This window comes from Phyllobates terribilis, unplaced genomic scaffold (assembly GCF_046119375.1).
Source record: "Phyllobates terribilis strain yellow unplaced genomic scaffold, ASM4611937v1 Scaffold_1__5_contigs__length_1240528914, whole genome shotgun sequence".
Classification (NCBI taxonomy): Eukaryota; Metazoa; Chordata; class Amphibia; order Anura; family Dendrobatidae; genus Phyllobates; species Phyllobates terribilis.
The window spans coordinates 373,758,871-373,778,658 of NW_027362761.1; the positions used below are offsets into that span (position 1 = coordinate 373,758,871).

General features: G+C 45.0%; 1 protein-coding gene across 7 annotated transcripts in view; it reads right to left on the reverse strand.

The window, feature by feature from the left end:
- The window catches only part of NOS1 (nitric oxide synthase 1), a 640,233-nt gene that overhangs the window by 66,642 nt on the left and 553,803 nt on the right, over positions 1-19,788 (reverse strand). For all 7 annotated transcript variants that reach the window (XM_073676378.1, XM_073676376.1, XM_073676375.1 and 4 more), the window contains one exon: positions 11,545-11,650. In XM_073676378.1, the coding sequence (XP_073532479.1) occupies positions 11,545-11,650 (106 nt within the window). The remainder of the gene's footprint in view (positions 1-11,544; positions 11,651-19,788) is intronic.

Sequence of the window (19,788 nt, forward strand, 5' to 3'; positions counted from 1 at the left end):
TGCTGCACATAACACATCTGCATCTCTGGCTGATATGGGCATAAAAGGGGACAAACTTATGGTGTAACCCCCATGCTCCCCTGACCTCTACCCCATTCAGAACCTCTGGAGCATCATCAAAAGGAGTGTCTATGATGGCGGGAGGCAGTTCACATCTAAGCAACAGCTCTGGGAGGGTATTCTGTCCTCATGCAAAACAATTGAAGCAGAAACCATCCAAAACCTGACAAATTCAATGGACGAGAGAGTTCAGAAGCTCCTTTCGAACAAGGGGTCCTATGTGCAAATGTAACATCACCTAGAATAAAGTTTTGAGTTGAAAACTGTTTGATTTCAGTTTCTAATAACCTGCTAATGCTTATAATTTCAAAAATGACCATTTTTTTGGTCTTTATTAAAATGAAAAGGTTGATCGAAGAGTGTGGGGGATCTAAGAGTGTGGCAACCCAGTAGTCAGGATTACTTCGAATTCTGACAATCTGAGGGTCATGTTGCAGGTAGTGCAGCAAGAAGGCACTTATGTGCCTTGTGCATCTCGGAGCCCCAAAATTATTTTCCGGGCTAGATGCAGCTAAAAATTATTATTAATTTTAAATCTGGTGGAGCTTAGTATAGATGGCCTAATAGAATCAGTACTGCACACTGCTACAAAGCCCAAATTATTTTCCAGCCAAGATACAGATAAACATGATTAGTAATTTTAAATCTGGTGGAGCTTAGTATAGATGGCCTAATAGAATCATTACTGCACACTGCTACAAAGCCCAAATAATTTTCCAGCCAAGATACAGATAAACATGATTAGTAATTTTAAATCTGGTGGAGCTTAGTATAGATGGCCTAATAGAATCATTACTGCACACTGCTACAAAGCCCAAATAATTTTCCAGCCAAGATACAGATAAACATGATTAGTAATTTGAAAGCTTAAAACGGTTGGTGAGGTGATTTTAACCAATCATCAAGCTTTTACTCTCCCCAGGATGACACAGGGGTAGAAAAGTCGTTTCAGATCCATGATTTGTTCATCTTTATGAACGTGAGTCTGTCTACATTATCAGTGGAGAGCCGCGTGCGCTTATCTGTCAGCACACCACCAGCAGCGCTGAACACACGTTCAGACAGAACGCTGGCTGCTGGGGCATGACAAGATCTCCAAGGCGTAAGTGGCGAGCTCCGGCCATTTATCCAGATTGGAAGCCCAAAAAGAGCAAGGGTCCAGTGACACAGTCATGGCTTCAATGTTTACTTGGAGATACTCCTGTATCGTCTCTAGGCGTTGACTATGTGTCAGACTTCTTGTCTCCTGTGGCCTTGCAAAGGATGAGCTAAAAAAGTGGTGAAATGATTCCGTAAAATTGATGTTACCAGCAGATACTGTGCTTCTGTTATGGTTTGAGTGCTGAACACTCGACGGTCCCACGGTTGGCAAGTTGGAACTGTGAGATTCACTACGTGCACCACTGGTGTTTTGTGGAAAAGCACATGTAAGATTCTGCAACAGTCTCTGCTGATACTCCTGCATGCGTGCATCCCTTTCTATGGCAGGAATTATTTCTGCAAATTTACTTTTGTACCGGGGATCTAACAGTGTGGCAACCCAGTAGTAAGGATTATTTCTAATTCTCCCAATCCGAGGGTCATGTTGCAGGTAGTGCAGCAAGAAGGCACTCATGTGTCTTGCGCATCCAGGAGCACCAAGTCCCTGTTGTGTTGGTGGCGAGCTAACAATCATGCTTCCTTCCTCTGTCCTCTCCGCCCAACCTCGCACTACAGAAATGTGATCAAGGTCTCCCTCATCTGATGAGTCTTCCATCAGTTCGTCCTCCACTTCTTCCTGGGCTCCTGCACCTTCCTCACTAGTTTGGCTGCTACAATGCGCCCTGGTAAAACCATCTCCCCCACCCTCACATGCCTGCCACCTTGGTGCTGCCGACCGTCTGGACCTTGCAGATGTTAGCCCTTCCGCATACAACTCCTCCTCCTCTACTTCCTCCACCTCCTCTTGTGCCACCACCTGACTCTGAATTCTGTTTAACATGTGCTCCAGCATGTAAATCACCGGAATAGTCATGCTGATAATGGCATTGTCAGCACTAAACATCTTCGTCGCCATTTCAAAACTGTGCAGAAGGGTGCATAGGTCCCTGATCTGAGACCACTCCTCCAGCATGATTTACCCCACCTCTGGATCCCGTTGGCCCAGGCCATACGTCAGAACGTATTGCACCAGGGCTTGTCGGTGCTGCCACAGTCGCTGCAACATGTGCAGAGTTGAATTCCACCGGGTAGGCACATCGCATTTTAGCCGGTGAAGAGGCAGGCCCAACGACTTCTGTAGAGATGTAAGTCGCTGAGCTGCGGGATGCGAACGGCGGAAGTGAGCACACAGCGACCGTGCCCTCTGCAGAAGGCCATCTAGTCCGGGATAGTGGGCTAAAAATTGCTGGACAACCAGGTTCAACACGTGAGCCATACAAGGCACGTGTGTGACATTGCCCCGGCGAAGGGCCGCACCCAGGTTTGCAGCATTGTCGCACACGGCCTTCCCTGGTTTCAGGTCCAGTGGAGACAACCATTCATGAAATTGGTTCTCCAGAGCTGACCACAACTCCTCAGCTGTGTGACTCACATTTCCCAGACATTTCAAAGTAAAAACCGCCTGATGACGTTGAGCCCTACTGCCAGCATAGTAAGGAGGTGTGCAGGATCCCTTCTGCGCAGTTAGAAAGCTTGTGGCATGACCAGACAGGCTTTGGGTGCAGGTGGAGGACCGAGAGGAGGTTGAGGAGGCTGAAGCAGTGGAGGAACTTTGACATAAAGAGGATTGACGCACAACTCGTGGGGACGGCAAGACTTGGACAGCAGCCCCTTGTCCTGCTGTCACCATAGTTACCCAGTGCCCAGTCAGCGACATGTAACGCCCCTGTCCATGCCTACTCGTCCAAGTGTCTGTGGTGAAATGCACCCTGTCACACACAGAGTTTCTCAAAGAAGCGGTGATGTTGTGTGCGACATGCTGGTGGAGCGCAGGCACACCTTTCTTTGAGAAGTAGTGCCGACTGGGCATCTGGTACTGGGGCACTGCGACGGACATAAGGTCTCGAAAATCCTCTGTGTCCACCAGGCGGAAAGGCAGCATTTCTGTAGCCAAGAGCTTGCAGATGGTGAAATTCAACCTCTTAGCTTTCTCATGGCTAGGAGGAAATGGTCTTTTACTTGTCCACATCTGAGGGACTGAGGGCTGGCTGTTGTGCTTAGACGGGGTTGATAAGGGTGTCCCCGGCAAACTGCCGGTCTGTGAGGAAGATGCAGGCGGACATGTTAGGTTGCCTTGATCCAAAGGTGGTGCTATCGATGTCAGACAGCGCTCAACACCAGCTGGTGTTACCACCTCCAAAGAAAATGATGACCTGCCAATCACGCTGGCTGTTGCGGGTAAAGAGGTGGCAGGTCTGCGTCCCAAAACAGGTGTGACTGCTTTCCCCCCAGTCACAGAGGATGAAGAGGCCGCAGATGCACAAGATGGGGCAGACGGAGGTTGGCCCGGCCGGCTAGGCCACATTGTAGCACAGTGAGCTTCCCACTGCAACTTATGCTTCATGTCCATGTGCCGGTTCATGCATGAAGTACTCAAACTATGTATTTTTTGGCCTCTACTTAGTTTTTGTTGACAAATGTTACAGATAACACGAGTTGGGTCATCTTTATCGATCTGAAAAAATGCCCAGGCTATGCAAGGCTTAGCACCCATGCGACCTGAAGAGCCACCACGACTTGTGGTCAGAGGCAGAGTTGTGTTTGAGGATGCAGTTGTTGACGTGTTTCCAGTACTACGTCTCTGTCCAGGAAGGCGCAACCTGACCTCGTCGTCACTAGCATCCTCCTCCACCTCCTCTGCTGACCTCATCTATTGGCTGACTGTGGGTTGACAGTAAGTGGGATCTCCAACCTCATCATCATCACCCTGTGTGTTATCACACCCGTCGTCCTCAGAGCCAACCTGTTCCTGCCCTGACAAAAAACTAAAGTTGTCGCTCCAATCAGGTATTTGTCTTCCTCATTGTCTCCACCAACAGGAGTTACAGTTTGGGAATGAGGGTCTACATTATGGTCAGAACCTTCTGCATCTGGTCCTGGATCCGACTCATAAAGTTTCTGGGCATCAGTGCAGATCATTTCCTCGTCTGGATTCACAGAAGCGCTGGAGCTGACCTCTGATTCCCAGGCTATAGTATGAGTAAACAGCTCTGCAGACTCAACCATCTGTTCTACCTCATACTCAGACGGGCAGCTGGAGATTTGGGAGCTGTGAGGAAGCAAGTGCGATTGGGGTGACACCTCTGAGGACTGGAGTATTTGTGATGTTGAAGTTGATGTGGAGGAGAGCCCACTTAAAGGAGCACTCGATATCCGTTGAAGCACCTGCTGTTTTTGTGCCTCATCTGGAATTTGTAGCGATAGGCATGGCCGTAAGAAAGGGATCTTATCACATTGTCCGCTAAAAGAAGTAGACATTTTAGTTTTGCTGGAAGATGGTCTTTCTTCTGCAGATGTTACTGTTGTTTTAACACCTACTCCACGGACACAACCTTTTTTCCCCTTCCCAACACGCCTATTCCCCTTTCCACCAGCAGCAGGCCTTTTTCCACTCATTTTGGTGGTTAACTAATTCACAACTCTGGAGTTGTTTGCACAAAAAAACAATGGATGGGAACCGAGCAGAGCTGAGTGGCCAACTGTGGTATTAGGCCAAAACTATTGTCTGGGTTAGATGCAGAAAAAAATTATATTCAGTTTGCAACCTGATGGAGGTCAGTATAGATGGACTAATAGAACAAGTCCCACACACAGCTAGAAGGCCAAATATTTTTTCAGAGCTAGATGCAGAAAAAAATTATATTCAATTTGCAACGTGATGGAGGTCAGTATAGATGGACTAATAGAACAAGTCCCACACACAGCTAGAAGGCCAAATATTTTTTCAGAGCTAGATGCAGATAAAATTATTTTGAATTTGCAACCTGATGGAGGTCAGTAAAGATGGACTAATAGAACAAGTCCCACACACTGCTAGAAGGCCAAATATTTTTTCAGAGCTAGATGCAGAAAAAAAATATATTCAATTTGCAACGTGATGGAGGTCAGTATAGATGGACTAATAGAACAAGTCCCACACACAGCTAGAAGCCCAAATATTTTTTCAGAGGTAGATGCAGAAAAAAATTATATTCAGTTTGCAACCTGATGGAGGTCAGTATAGATGGACTAATAGAACAAGTCCCACACACAGCTAGAAGGCCAAATATTTTTTCAGAGCTAGATGCAGATAAGAATTATATTCAATTTGCAACCTTATGGAGGTCAGTATAGATGGACTAATAGAATGATGCTATGCCCAAAAGGTTTTACTTCACTAGGTGCAGTAAAAAAATTGGTATTCTATACACAGGTGGTGTAGCTTGCAACACAGATAGGCTACTCCACTGACTAACACACTCTGCAATAGGCCACAAAGGATTAGCTTTGCTAGATTTAGCCAAATGCTGTTAAAAAAACTTGCACAGCACTGGCACAGACCTGCCTGGCAAAAACTGATAGGAACTGATGTAACTTAGTCCTGAAAGGACTGCAATTACAATTAGTCTTTACTCCCACAACCTATCTATTTAAGAGCACAGACCTGCCTGATAAAAGTCGTAGGAAATGCTGTAACCTAGTCCTTAAAAGGACTGCAATCACAACTATTCCCTACTCCCAAGCTATCTGTAGATTTGTGCGAAAATTGGCTTGAAATTAACAAGGTATAGCGCACACAGCAACAGCGGTGCCGTCTAACACGCAGCTGCAGCAGTGAGAAAATGGTGTCGATGGGGAAAATGGCTGGCTCTTATAGGGCAAGGACATGTGACATACACTGCCAATGACACATGCCCTTGCTTGTGTGAAAAAAAGCACTTCGCTCCGTGTGTGCGCTGCTGATAGGCTGACAGATTGCACCTCCCCACTGTAAATGCATGAAAGAGAAAAAAAAAATGGAGATCTTCATTATTCCTGCAGAGATCCATCCCCTGCCCCTCCCCCCGCCCCGCTGTACACTCAAACTGCGTATTAACATTAATTTTCATCATTACTGAGAAAAAATCCAGTTATGATTTTGGTGCACGAACAGTTATCGAACATAACCTCGAACAGCCGAATTTTTTTCAAATCGTTCGTGTTCGCCGAACGGCTCGAACACCGCCCAAAACAGCTGGAATTTGAGATTGGCGAACAGCGAATTTTTTCGACATTTCAAATTCGGGTTCGTGTTCGGGGTTCCGGCTTGTTCGTGCCAAAAAATCGGCTCCGTTATAACATCTGCGTGACAGCGTGGCAAATCAGGGATGTTCGTGGGCGGAGCCGATTTTTTGGCACGAACAAGTCGGAACCCCGAACACGAACCCGAATTTGAAATGTCGAACAAATTCGCTCAACACTACTCCTAACATATGAATCTAATATGGTGAGACATTTTAGGTCTCCCATAGTTTTGCTCAAAAATATTTCCAAAACACTATAAAAAACATTATTTTTGGGGAAGTTTGCTCAAATTAGCATGATCCTCTTTTGTAAAACAGTTTATGGGACAGACCTGTGAAAAATGGGATTATAGCCTGGTTTTCATCCTTGACGTCTGTTGCCACCGCTACTGACTATGCTGTTGCCTCATAAAGACATCAACACAGCCTCCCCATGGAGTGGCAGGGCATCACTCATGACGGGTATCTGCCTGCCCTCTATGCTGCAGACCATGGGAGAAAAGGACCTCTGGAGTGTAGAGATCCGATGCTAGTTTTTGGTATTTTTACCATATTTCACATGTTAAAGAGATTTGGAAGTTTTGCGAATAACGAGTGTCCAAACAATGAGCAATGTGTGACGCCCTGCAGCTGCAGGCTGTCACAGAACTCCTGGGTGTTGCACAGACGGATTCTCCCCAGTGGTCTCAATACATGCAGACATCTCCACCCAAGACGACTAGATGGAGCCCTGACAAGTATGTAGATACTGGGGGGGTGGAGTTTAGCTAGGGAGCTCTCAGTGCAGTTTAGTTCAGTTCTCAGTCAGCTTCCAGACAGAGAGGAACCAGAGAGAGCAATCTACAGTCTGTGTGGCTGAAGGCCAGGCTAGGCCCCAGGCTGCGGGCTAGTCTGGCCAGTGAGGGCCTAGAGTGGGCCAGAAGGCAGAGGAGAGGAGAAGAGCCATCTGGGACAGAGGGACCATAGAAGGTTCATCCCAGACGCAAGTCGGGCACCCATGGCTCTACAGCATGACCTAAATGTTCAGAGGGTGAGGGAACTGTTGGAACAGGACACCCTGACTGAACGTGAGGATGACCATGACGGGTCACCCACCTCCCATAACCAGGCGCAGCCCAGGAGGGGGCGCCCTTGAGCTACTAGTTCCCCGGTAGCTCTCATGTTAAGTATAAGTTAACCTGAACTTGGAGTCCGTGAACTATGAGCGGTCTCACCATTGTACATAATTTGCACCTCCTGAGGTGCCCCCTGGTGGTTTTCACAAGACCACCACCACTAAAACCTACTTGGCATGGCCGAACCAGTGGTCCTACACCAGTCCTGCAGCCCGCCCAGGACCTTCGTTGGGGGTTTGGAGCAGGTCCCCCACAAGCCAGCTTACCCGGATGAGAGGGACACACCCGAGGAGGGATCTCATCAAAACTGGTTGTTGCAGAAAGTAAAGTTGTGTTGCTGCTAATGTGCGTGTGCTTAATTGTTATAAAAGTATTTTATATACAGTTAGGTCCATATATATTTGGACAGAGACAACATTTTTCTAATTTTGGTTCTAGACATTACCACAATGAATTTTAAACAAAACAATTCAGATGCAGTTGAAGTTCAGACTTTCAGCTTTCATTTGAGGGTATCCACATTAAAATTGGATGAAGGGTTTAGGAGTTTCAGCTCCTTAACATGTGCCACCCTGTTTTTAAAGGGACCAAAAGTAATTGGACAGATTAAATAATTGTAAATAAAATGTTCATTTCTAGTACTTGGTTGAAAACCCTTTGTTGCCAATGACTGCCTGAAGTCTTGAACTCATGGACATCACCAGACACTGTGTTTCCTCCTTTTTGATGCTCTGCCAGGCCTTCACTGCGGTGGTTTTCAGTTGCTGTTTGTTTGTGGGCCTTTCTGTCTGAAGTTTAGTCTTTAACAAGTGAAATGCATGCTCAATTGGGTTGAGATCAGGTGACTGACTTGGCCATTCAAGAATATTCCACTTCTTTGCTTTAATAAACTCCTGGGTTGCTTTGACTTTATGTTTTGGGTCATTGTCCATCTGTAGTATGAAACGACGACCAATCAGTTTGGCTGCATTTGGCTGGATCTGAGCACACAATATGGCTCTGAATACATCAGAATTCATTCGGCTGCTTCTGTCCTGTGTCACATCATCAATAAACACTAGTGACCCAGTGCCACTGGTAGCCATGCATGCCCAAGCCATCACACTGCCTCCGCCGTGTTTTACAGATGATGTGGTATGCTTTGGATCATGAGCTGTACCACGCCTTCGTCATACTTTTCTCTTTCCATCATTCTGGTAGAGGATGATCTTGGTTTCATCTGTCCAAAGAATGTTCTTCCAGAACTGTGCTGGCTTTTTTAGATGTTTTATAGCAAAGTCCAGTCTAGCCTTTTTATTCTGGAGGCTTATGAGTGGTTTGCACCGTGCAGTAAACCCTCTGTAGTTACTTTCATGCAGTCTTCTCTTTATGGTAGATTTGGATATTGATACGCCTACCTCCTGGAGAGTATTGTTCACTTGGTTGGCTGTTGTGAAGGGGTTTCTCTTCACCATGGAGATTATTCTGCGATCTTCCACCACTGTTGTCTTCCGTGGGTGCCCAGGTCTTTTTGCATTGATGAGTTCACCAGTGCTTTCTTTCTTTCTCAGGATGTACAAAACTGTAGATTTTGCCACTCCTAATATTGTAGCAATTTCTCGGATGTTTTTTTTCTGTTTTTGCAGCTTAAGGATGGCTTGTTTCACCTGCATGGAGACCTCCTTTGACCGCATGTTTACTTCACAGCAAAACCTTCCAAATGCAAGCACCACACCTCAAATCAACTCCATGCCTTTTATCTGCTTAATTGAGAATGACATAACGAAGGGATTGCCCACACCTGTCCATGAAATAGCCTTGGAGTCAATTGTCCAATTACTTTTGGTCCCTTTAAAAACAGGGTGGCACATGTTAAGGAGCTGAAACTCCTAAACCCTTCATCCAATTTTAATGTGGATACCCTCAAATGAAAGCTGAAAGTCTGAACTTCAACTGCATCTGAATTGTTTTGTTTAAAATTCATTGTGGTAATGTCTAGAACCAAAATTAGAAAAATGTTGTCTCTGTCCAAATATATATGGACCTAACTGTATATTAAAAAGAAAGAAAATATTTTTGCTATAAGTAAAGTATAAATAATGTTTATTAAACCTGTTATTGCAACGTTCAAGCTACGTGCCTCCCATAAAGGGAAGAAAAGTTGTTGTAATGTTTAAAAATATGTTATCCTTGTGTCACCTGTTATACAAAAATGTTTCAGTCCGGGAGTACTGATTTGTACTAGGGGGGAATGTGATGCACTGCAGCTGCAGGCTGTCACAAGCTCCTGGGTGTTGCACAGACGGATTCTCCCCAGTGGCCTCAATACATGCAGACATCTCCACCCAACTCCACTAAATGGAGCCCTGACAAGTATGCAGATACTGGGGGGTGGAGTTTAGCTAGGGAGCTCTCAGTGCAGTTTAGTTCAGTTCTCAGTCAGCTTCCAGACAGAGAGGAACAGGAGAGAGCAAGCTGCAGTCTGTGTGGCTGAAGGCCAGGCTAGGCCCCAGGCTGCAGGCTAGTCTGGCCAGTGAGGACCTAGAGTGGGCCAGAAGGCAGAGGAGAGGAGAAGAGCCATCTGGGACAGAGGGACCATAGAAGGTTTGTCCCAGACGCAAGCCGGGCACCGGGCCTGTGCCTATTGGGATCTCTATGCCCAGTAGGGAATCCGGCATACCGAGGAGGATTTTATATCCCTCGGTCCACCCGTGAATACCGCACATTTAGAGGACTAGGTACCACGAAGGCCCCAGCGTCCAGGGATAGTGGTAACCAGGGGAAAGCCCTCGCCGCCAAGCAGACGGGTGAGAGAAACATCAAGGAAGCTAGACCCTGTTCCAGGCAGGTCAGAAGTTCCAGGGAGAGAGACAGGAAGATACAGACAGGGAGGCCTTACACCCGCCCACTGGGGAGCAAGTCCAAAAGTGCACACCATCTACAAGTACCCCGGACTGTACCTGACTACCATCATCAGTAAAGGTACTGAAGCGAACCCCTGTGTGCGTGTCTGTTCTTCCTCTGACCCGGCTGGGTCCCCTCTCTCCTGCATCCCCTCACACCATCAAACTCCATCCCTGCCCCGGGGGCCCGCTCTACCAGTGGGGAGCAGAAACACCTCAGCTGCCATCCCAACACCCCCGGAGGTTTGAAGCAGCGCTGGTAATCATTACCAGGTACCACAGGTGGCGTCACAAACTGTTTATTTATTTTATCCAAGTTCCAGATCCAGATCATCTATTGTTAGAAAAGAAGCTTAATAGGCAATGACGGGGAGTAGATTTTAGGACTGACAACTGTATTGATGAAATGTAGCAAACAAAGATCACAATATTGTCAGAATTTGTTTGAATCACCTTCACCATTGAGGCAACTCTTTCAATTTCATTCTTCTACTCTCACCCTGCAGCACCTCAACTTTTCAGATTTAATTAGAAAACAGGTAGCAGACCTAGCGAGAGGGCAAAGCAGTTTTTTTTTATATTGAATGCAATAAGCTACCAATATGCCAAAGGCAAAGTGCTCTCCATGGGATTGAAAGCAGTTTTTCTAATTTTGGCATAAATAAAATATTTCATTATTTGCATTTGGTTCTGTGTGTTTTACACTCCACTTCATTCTCATTTGATTTCTCTGAACTTCAGATTGCTGCTATTTCTTACTGTATGTCTCTGTTATTTTAACTTTCACAAGGCTTTTGTTGTTAATATTTCAGTTAAACCTCAGTGAAAAAGAAATATTAAAAAAAAAATAGCAATGTAACAATGCGCACATATAAAATGTTATGAAATAGCTTTTGAACTATCCATTGATTGAAGTAAATAATTAAATATGGCCCGGCCACAGAAGACAATCTGAATTATGGTTTGAGAACTAATGTATAAAGGATTATCTGATTCATCCTGGATGTACAATGCAATGTTTTTTTCGTCAGTAGTACAAGGAGATGCTAGGAAACAAGTGACAATCTTGACTCTTCGTCAATAGTGAACATCAATTTGTCCTTAGGATGATATTACTCAATGAATGATAGAGCACAGATGAGATTTGGAGACAATATCCAGAACAACGATGACAAGTAATGGTTCTGCCAAATCCTGATAAAATACAGATTATAGTAAAATGTAACACTATAAAACCTTTCATACCTGCTCACACTCTAGGTAAGGGTTGTTTAATACGACAGGCATATTACTGTTGCTCCTCCATACATCATTTAAGGCGGTGTCATTTTCTCCTCCCTTTTGGGTTTTGCTGAAAATAAAGCAAACACTGGTTAGTCTATTGAATTAGCACAAATAGCCAAGAAGGCCATTTATTTAATACTTATTCTGAGTTCTATTTATAACGTATATATTTTACAACATGTTGGATGCTCGGGGTTGTCCAGCATTGTGATATTGGTGACCTATCTCTGGGGTTAACCTGCCACCCTCCCCAATCTCACCCACCACTATACAGTGTAAAGAGCTGTGGGGCTCTGGTTCTAATCAGAGTTTACATCCAAATGCCACCAAATCTGATAATAGCTGATTGTTGGGGGTGTCAGGTATAAGGGTCCACTTACATGGACCGACCAGAGGCACTAAACAACCACTGACTGGTAAACATTTATCGACTGGCAATCATTGCGCTAGTCCTGTTTAAACAGAACTATTATCTTTCAGTGTAAATGCAGCTTAAGACCCCCACCAATATTATATTACTAGCCTATCTTAAGGCTAGGATCAGATGAGCAAATATTCTCTCATCCGAGAAAATGGAGCCTATTATGCAAATGACACTCTGATCAAACTCTGATCAGAGTTAAATCAGAGAGTGATCATAGTGTGATCTGATTCTCTCTGATGAGGAGAAGATGGGGAAAAAAATGTCTCCATCTTCTCCATTCTGTCAGGCCGCGGAAATCAGACTGCATGTTTTCCACGGACTCATTGACTAGCATGGCCAAGTGCAATCCGAATATCGGATCAAACTCGGGCATGCTGCGATTTTTTTCCCTTAGACTATGTCTGACATGTGCCCAGCCCCCTAGAATATCATGGGATAAGTCCTATCCTTCAAAACAACTGATAGCACCTGTCCGATTATTACAGCCATCTGCATGAGCCCTAAGAATAAGACATCAATGTGACAGTCCTGGCCAACCCCTTGACATGGAGATGCATACTTTATTATACAAGGTATACAGGTATACAAGATATTCAACATTTTAATCTTGCTCTTCAAGTGTCTTTCATTTACACATTAACAAAAATTGGTTGAAAACTAATTAGGATCACCTGAATTAAACAGTATATTTGCTAATATGTTTTTTAGGTACCAGACAAACACTTTATGGAGAAATACCAAAAAAACCTTTCAAAAATAAAAGCTATTGGTCTTTTCTGAAAAAGGAACCTTTAGGAGGAAAAAGTGTCAAACGGATCTGACAGAAAGATATGGGTCACCTCTACAAAAGATTCACACTTGGCAATAATTTTATATATAACCTTCATACGGCTTGAGAAAGGTTCACAGATGAACCGAAACGTTGCCATGTTGGGCGAATAAACATCACATTATTATTTTGAAACCGGAGTGCTGCAGGCCCCTTTTTATACTTTATCTGGAGGATTAGGCATTGCCCATACATCGGATAGCTGGCGCTGAATCTTAATTTTCTCTTCTACCTTTCATACAAGAAATCCAAAACTGTAGGTTTATGGCCTGGTTTTCAGATAAATACTACAGTATTTTGTCATGTTTAACAATGTTATATGCTCTAAACTGGACAGCCCTTAACATTCATATGCAAAAGCCATGATTCACAGCAGATATAATTCTTCTCCATGTAGTTATGCAACATTTATCCTCTATATCCTTTACCTGAACCATTTTATTGCTCCATACTGTGTCTTCTAAAATATTTCAGAAGTTAGTGTTCATTCAAAAGGTTGATATTATAGCCATGTTAAGTTTGGTTCAGCAAAACTGCATGTATTACATCTAGATCCATGTTTTATATTCTAGATGTACTACCCAGATCCCCATATAGTGCTATGGGGTCCTGGTATTGCATCCAGAATGTAGGTAGTAAAACATGGTTACATTGCTCCTGTCTGAATGAGGCCTTCATTTGAAAGCACATTCCAGCAAATAACTGGCAACCAAAAAACATAAACACAAACATTTTTACCAAACAATTGTAAGATGACCGTAATAGCAATAGAAATGTGGTACCCCTAGGAATAGTCAAATTTATGTAGCAAATAGGGTTATTTTTGTTAAAAATTAACTTTTATTCACAAATTACTAACAAAAATACTATCAGTTAGAAGAAAAACAAAACACCAAAGTGCAATGTGCATAAATGGACAAACAGCTGAACCAGTTGGTATATCAAGATGACCAGAGCTCCTACAACTGCCCAGAGGGTCAAATTCCCAATTGCAGTTTCCTATAATGGAGTTGGTCTCGCGCAATCTATGTTTTTTCAATATACAACACGTAGACCCTCTTAAAATAAGGTATCTTGCATACAGTTATCCTCTATGTATATGCCTTGCGCCAAGAAAAATTTAGGCCCAAACAATCAGAGTGCTAATTTGACTACCAGTCACAATATCCTGTTTCAGCTAAATGATATACCAATTAAAGTTTTATTGGACACTAGTGCAGGGAATGGTTAGAGTTGTTTCTTAGTAAATGAAAAATAAATCCCTTAACAATATATACCTGCAATGAGAACAACAGTGGTCCAACATTTAAACTTGTCAAAGTCAAACTTGTCAAAGTAATAACAGCGATTCACCCATATCATAAAGGTATCATACTGAGGACCATTGCATCGTATGTACATGATACAATATGAAGAAAAATATGGAACAGTCTCACAGATCAAAGCTGGAGGCGGTATCTGAATGTACCCTTGATTATCCCTGCTGGTCTCCTGGTGGTAGTCTATGAAGGGGGGGCATCCACCAGGACACCAGCAGGGATAGGAATAGGAAACTGCAATTGGGAATTTGACCCTCTGAGCAGTTGTAGGAGCTCTGATCATCTTGATATACCAACTGGTTCAGCTGTTTGTCCATTTATGCACATTGCACTTTGGTGTTTTGTTTTTGTTCTAATTGATAGTATTTTTTTAGTAATTTGTGAATAAAAGTAAATTTTTAACAAAAATAATCCTATTAGCTACATCAATTGCCAGATGAGCGCACTGGTTGTACAAAAGTAGGGACTCATCAGCCCTTTAAAAAACAGTAGGGACTCATCAGCACTTTATTTAAAAGTAGGGACTCAACAGCACTTTATACAAAAGTAGGGACACATCAGCACTTTATACAACAGTAGGGACTCATCAGCACTTTATACAAAAGTAGGGACTCATCAGCACTTTATACAACAGTAGGGACTCATAAGCACTTTATACAACAGTAGGGACTCATCCGCACTTTATACAGCAGTAGGGACTCATCAGCACTTTATACAAAAAGTAAGGACTCATCGGCACTTTATACAGAAGTACGGACTCATCAGATAGTTATAATGGTGTCCCTGTTGTATCTTGTGCCTTAGCCCAACTATGTAGAGCAGCTTTAGCTGATAGTCACAAATGCTGTTTCGAACGACCCCACAGAGGTTATGAAGGAGAGGGAAGGATAAGTGAATATACTATACTGATGCCGCAGGCAGGGACTTTTCTAGCTGCTGATTTGTATGACGATTCTCCAGTCTGCCTGTTCTTTTCCCATCAGTAATGAGCTTATGTGCTATAACTGAGGACCATTGAGCTCATCTCATCACACTCGTTCCCTAGAGGAGGTCTGTGGCTGGACATATACTGTACGATGTTTTTTTCAGTTCATATGTCTGGGCACTGAGCTTGTCCTACTGCACTGGTATAATTTATTGGGATGACATACTCCACATTATGCTCTCTAATTAGAAGAGAAGACTAGGCAGTGAGGAGTATTGTCATACAAATCAGCAGCTAGAAGAGTCTCTGCGAGCAGCATCAGTATAGTATATTGCCTTATCCCCCCCTTGCTAACTTCTGTGGGACCCATAGAAACAGCATGTGGGACCAGCTAAATCAGCTCTACATGGTCGGGCACAGTCAGACCAGATGCATCAGGGGCACCATTATATGTTTGGCAACATTTTTTTAAACACGTCCAATTGTGGAAGTGCTTAATTTTCCATTATCTATTGATAAAACAGCACTTTTGTTCAATGGACAATCCCTTTAAGTGCCCAGTATAAGCACAGTAGGAGGTCTTAATATTATATGTTATATTTTACTGACGTCTCTGAGGGTTAAAGCCAGGGGTGGATTAAGAGTAGCAAGGGCCCCGGGCAGTTTAGAAGGACCGCCCCCCCCCCCCCACACACACACACACCTGATGTATCACATGACATGTCACATGATCCCCTGTGATAGATCATGTGATAGTTCACATGAAATTAATTTGGCACAATATTAATTATAATAAATTTTTTTAAGGTTGTGTGTCCACTATGCGTTTTTTAAGCGTTTCCGCAGCGGCAATTCCGCTGCAGAAATGCTTAAACACGCTTGGTAGAAGGTCTGCCATGTTCCCCAATGATAATCCGCATGTGCTGTGCACATGCTGCGGAAATTTCCGCTGCGGATTATCATTGCGGAAAAATCCGCAGCACTACCAATTACTTTGCGGAAGCGCCGCGCTTTCACCGCCATTGACTTGCATTGGAACACATGGAATCCGCATCACTGCATCTGTATATGCAGAATGCATGCGTTTCAATGTGCGGATGGTACCCGGGTTTGGAGAAGAGGAGACTCTCCTCCGGACCCTGGTACCATAGAACCTGTAAAAAAAGAATAAAATAAAAAATAAATATTATACTTACTTTCTGATGGCCCCCGGTGTCTTTATCCGATGTGTCCTAGCTTGCCGGCAGCTCGCGATGGTCTGAAAAGGACCTGCCGTGACGTAATTTAGTCATGTGACGGGTCACGCGACCGCTGACGTTGGCAGGCCTTCAGAAGGTAATTATATATTTATTTTTTACCATTCTTTTACGGTCACACTATATAAATCCATGCCGGTTGCTGGTTGCATGGATTTATATAGTGTGACCAAGTTGTCAAGCACTTTCCAAGTGATGCTAAAATCGCTTGGAAAGCGCTTGACACCCGCATGCGGAAATGCATGTGAAGAAAGCTTCACATCAGCATGTCCCTGTCAGGAAAAACGCATGTACAATCCGCATGTACAATCCGCATGCGTTTTTTCTGCCAGGGAGATGCAGAAACGCTCAAAAAAAATCCGGAGCATTTCTGCATCGTGGGCACATAGCCTTACATTAATTGTATGACTCAATATTGAGCACACATAGCCATCTATACACGGCGGGAGGCCGCACGTAGCCATCTATACACAGCGGGAGGCCACGCGTAACCATCTATACACAGCAGGAGGCCGCACGGCGCCATCTATACACAGCGGGAGGCCTCACGGCGCCACCTATACACAGCAGGAGGCCGCACGGCGCCACCCATACACAGCGGGAGGCCGCACGGCGCCACCTATACACAGCGGGAGGCCGCACGGCGCCACCCATACACAGCGGGAGGCCGCACGGCGCCATCTATACACAGCGGGAGACCGCACGGCGCCATCTATACACAGCGGGAGGCCGCACAATGCCATCTATACACAGCAGGGGGCCGCACGATGTCATCTATACACAGCGGGAGGCCGCACGGCGCCATCTATACACAGCAGGGGGCCACACGGTGCCATCTATACACAGCAGGGGGCCGCACGGTGCCATCTATACACAGCAGGAGGCCGCACAATGCCATCTATACACAGCAGGAGGCCGCACGATGCCATCTATACACAGCGGGAGGCCGCACGGCGCCATCTGTACACAGCAGGAGGCCGCACGGTGCCATCTATACACAGCGGGAGGCTGCACGATGCCATCTATACACAGCGGGAGGCCGCACGGCGCCATCTGTACACAGCAGGAGGCCGCACGGTGCCATCTATACACAGCGGGAGGCTGCACGGCGCCATCTATACACAGCGGAAGGCTGCACAGTGCCTCCCCCCCCAGAGACAGCAAGAGGCCGCACGGCGCCATTTATACTCAGCAGCAGGCCGCACGCAGTCACGCACGCACACAAATATATACAGACATATACAGTACAGACCAAAAGTTTGGACACACCTTCTCATTTAAAGATTTTTCTATACTTTCATGACTTTGAAAATTGTACATTCACACTGAAGGCATCAAAACTATGAATTAACACATGTGGAATTATATACTTAACAAAAAAGTGTGAAACAACTGAAAATATGTCTTATATTCTAGGTTCTTCAAAGTAGCCACCTTTTCCTTTGATGACTGCTTTACACACTCTTGCCATTCTCTTGATGAGCTTCAAGAGGTAGTCACCGGAAATGGTTTTCACTTCACAGGTGTGCCCTGACAGGTTTAATAAGTGGGATTTCTTGCCTTATAAATGGGGTTGGGACCATCAGTTGTGTTGTGCAGAAGTCAGGTGGATACACAGCTGATAGTCCTACTGAATAGACTGTTAGAATTTGTATTATGGCAAGAAAAAAGCAGCTAAGTAAAGAAAAACGAGTGACCATCATTACTTTAAGAAATGAAGGTCAGTCAGTTCGAAAAATTTGGCAAACTTTGAAAGTGTCCCCAAGTGCAGTTACAAAAACCATCAAGCGCTACAAAGAAACTGGCTCACATGAGGACCGCCCCAGGAAAGGAAGACCAAGAGTAACCTCTGCTTCTGAGGATAAGTTTATCCGAGTCACCAGCCACAGAAATCGCAGGTTAACAGCAGGTTAACCTCAGATTAGAGACCAGGTCAATGCCACACAGAGTTCGAGCAGCAGACACATCTCTTCAACAACTGTTAAGAGGAGACTTTGTGCAGCAGGCCTTCATGGTAAAATAGCTGCTAGGAAACCACTGCTAAGGACAGGCAACAAGCAGAAGAGACTTGTTTGGGCTAAAGAACACAAGGAATGGACATTAGACCAGTGGAAATCTGTGCTTTGGTCTGATGAGTCCAAATTTGAGATCTCTGGTTCCCACCACCGTGTCTTTGTGCGACGCAGAAAAGGTGAACGGATGGACTCTACATGCCTGGTTCCCACCATGAAGCATGGAGGAGGAGGTGTGATGGTGTGGGGGTGCTTTGCTGGTGACACTGTTGGGGATTTATTCAAAATTGAAGGCATACTGAACCAGCATGGCTACCACAGCATCTTGCAGCGGCATGCTATCCCATCCGGTTTGCGTTTAGTTGGACCATCATTTATTTTTCAACGGGACAATGACCCCAAACACACCTCCAGGCTGTGTAAGGGCTATTTGACCAAGAAGGAGAGTGATGGGGTGCTACGCCAGATGACCTGGCCTCCACAGACACGAGACCTGAACCCAATCGAGATGGTTTGGGGTGAGCTGGACCGCAGAGTGAAGGCAAAAGGGCCAACAAGTGCTAAGCATCTCTGGGAACTCCTTCAAGATTGTTGGAAGACCATTTCCGGTGACTACCTCTTGAAGCTCATCAAGAGATTGCCTAGAGTGTGCAAAGCAGTCATCAAAGCAAAAGGTGGCTACTTTGAAGAACCTAGAATATAAGACATATTTTCAGTTGTTTCACACTTTTTTGTTAAGTATATAATTCCACATGTGTTAATTCATAGTTTTGATGCCTTCAGTCTGAATGTACAATTTTCATAGTCATGAAAATGCAGAAAAATCTTTAAATGAGAAGGTGTGTCCAAACTTTTGGTCTGTACTGTACATACACGAATAAACACATTTGAAACACAAAAATACTTATAAACAGACATCACACAATGAGATCAGCCTGCACACACACACACACACACACACACACACACACACACACATACTCACCATCCCCCTGACTCTGCTCCAGTGGTCCTGCTCCCGGCTCCAGTGGTCCTGCTCCTTTCTGATGCAGCACTGCAGGCCGGATGCGCACTGCGTGACGTCACAGCTAGGAGACACGGCCGCGCACAGGGCCGTGTCTCCTAGCAGTGACGCGACCGGGCCAGCACAGGGAAGTTAACTGCTGCAGTGCTGGCCCGGCTGAAGAAGAAGCAGCGGCCGTGCACCGCTGCTGGGGGAGCGGTCCGGGGGCCCCCCCGACACTGTCTGCCGGACAATAATGAGGACAATCTGGCCATAGACACCCCGAAGCCCCGGGCCCCCTGGAGGTTCGGGGCCCCGGGCGGTAGCCCAGATCGTCCTCATTATAATCCGCCTATGGTTAAAGCTACAGAAAATCAAAGGATGGCAGGTCAGTGTTCATACACATACTGTACATGAAGATAGGCAGGATATTTGTT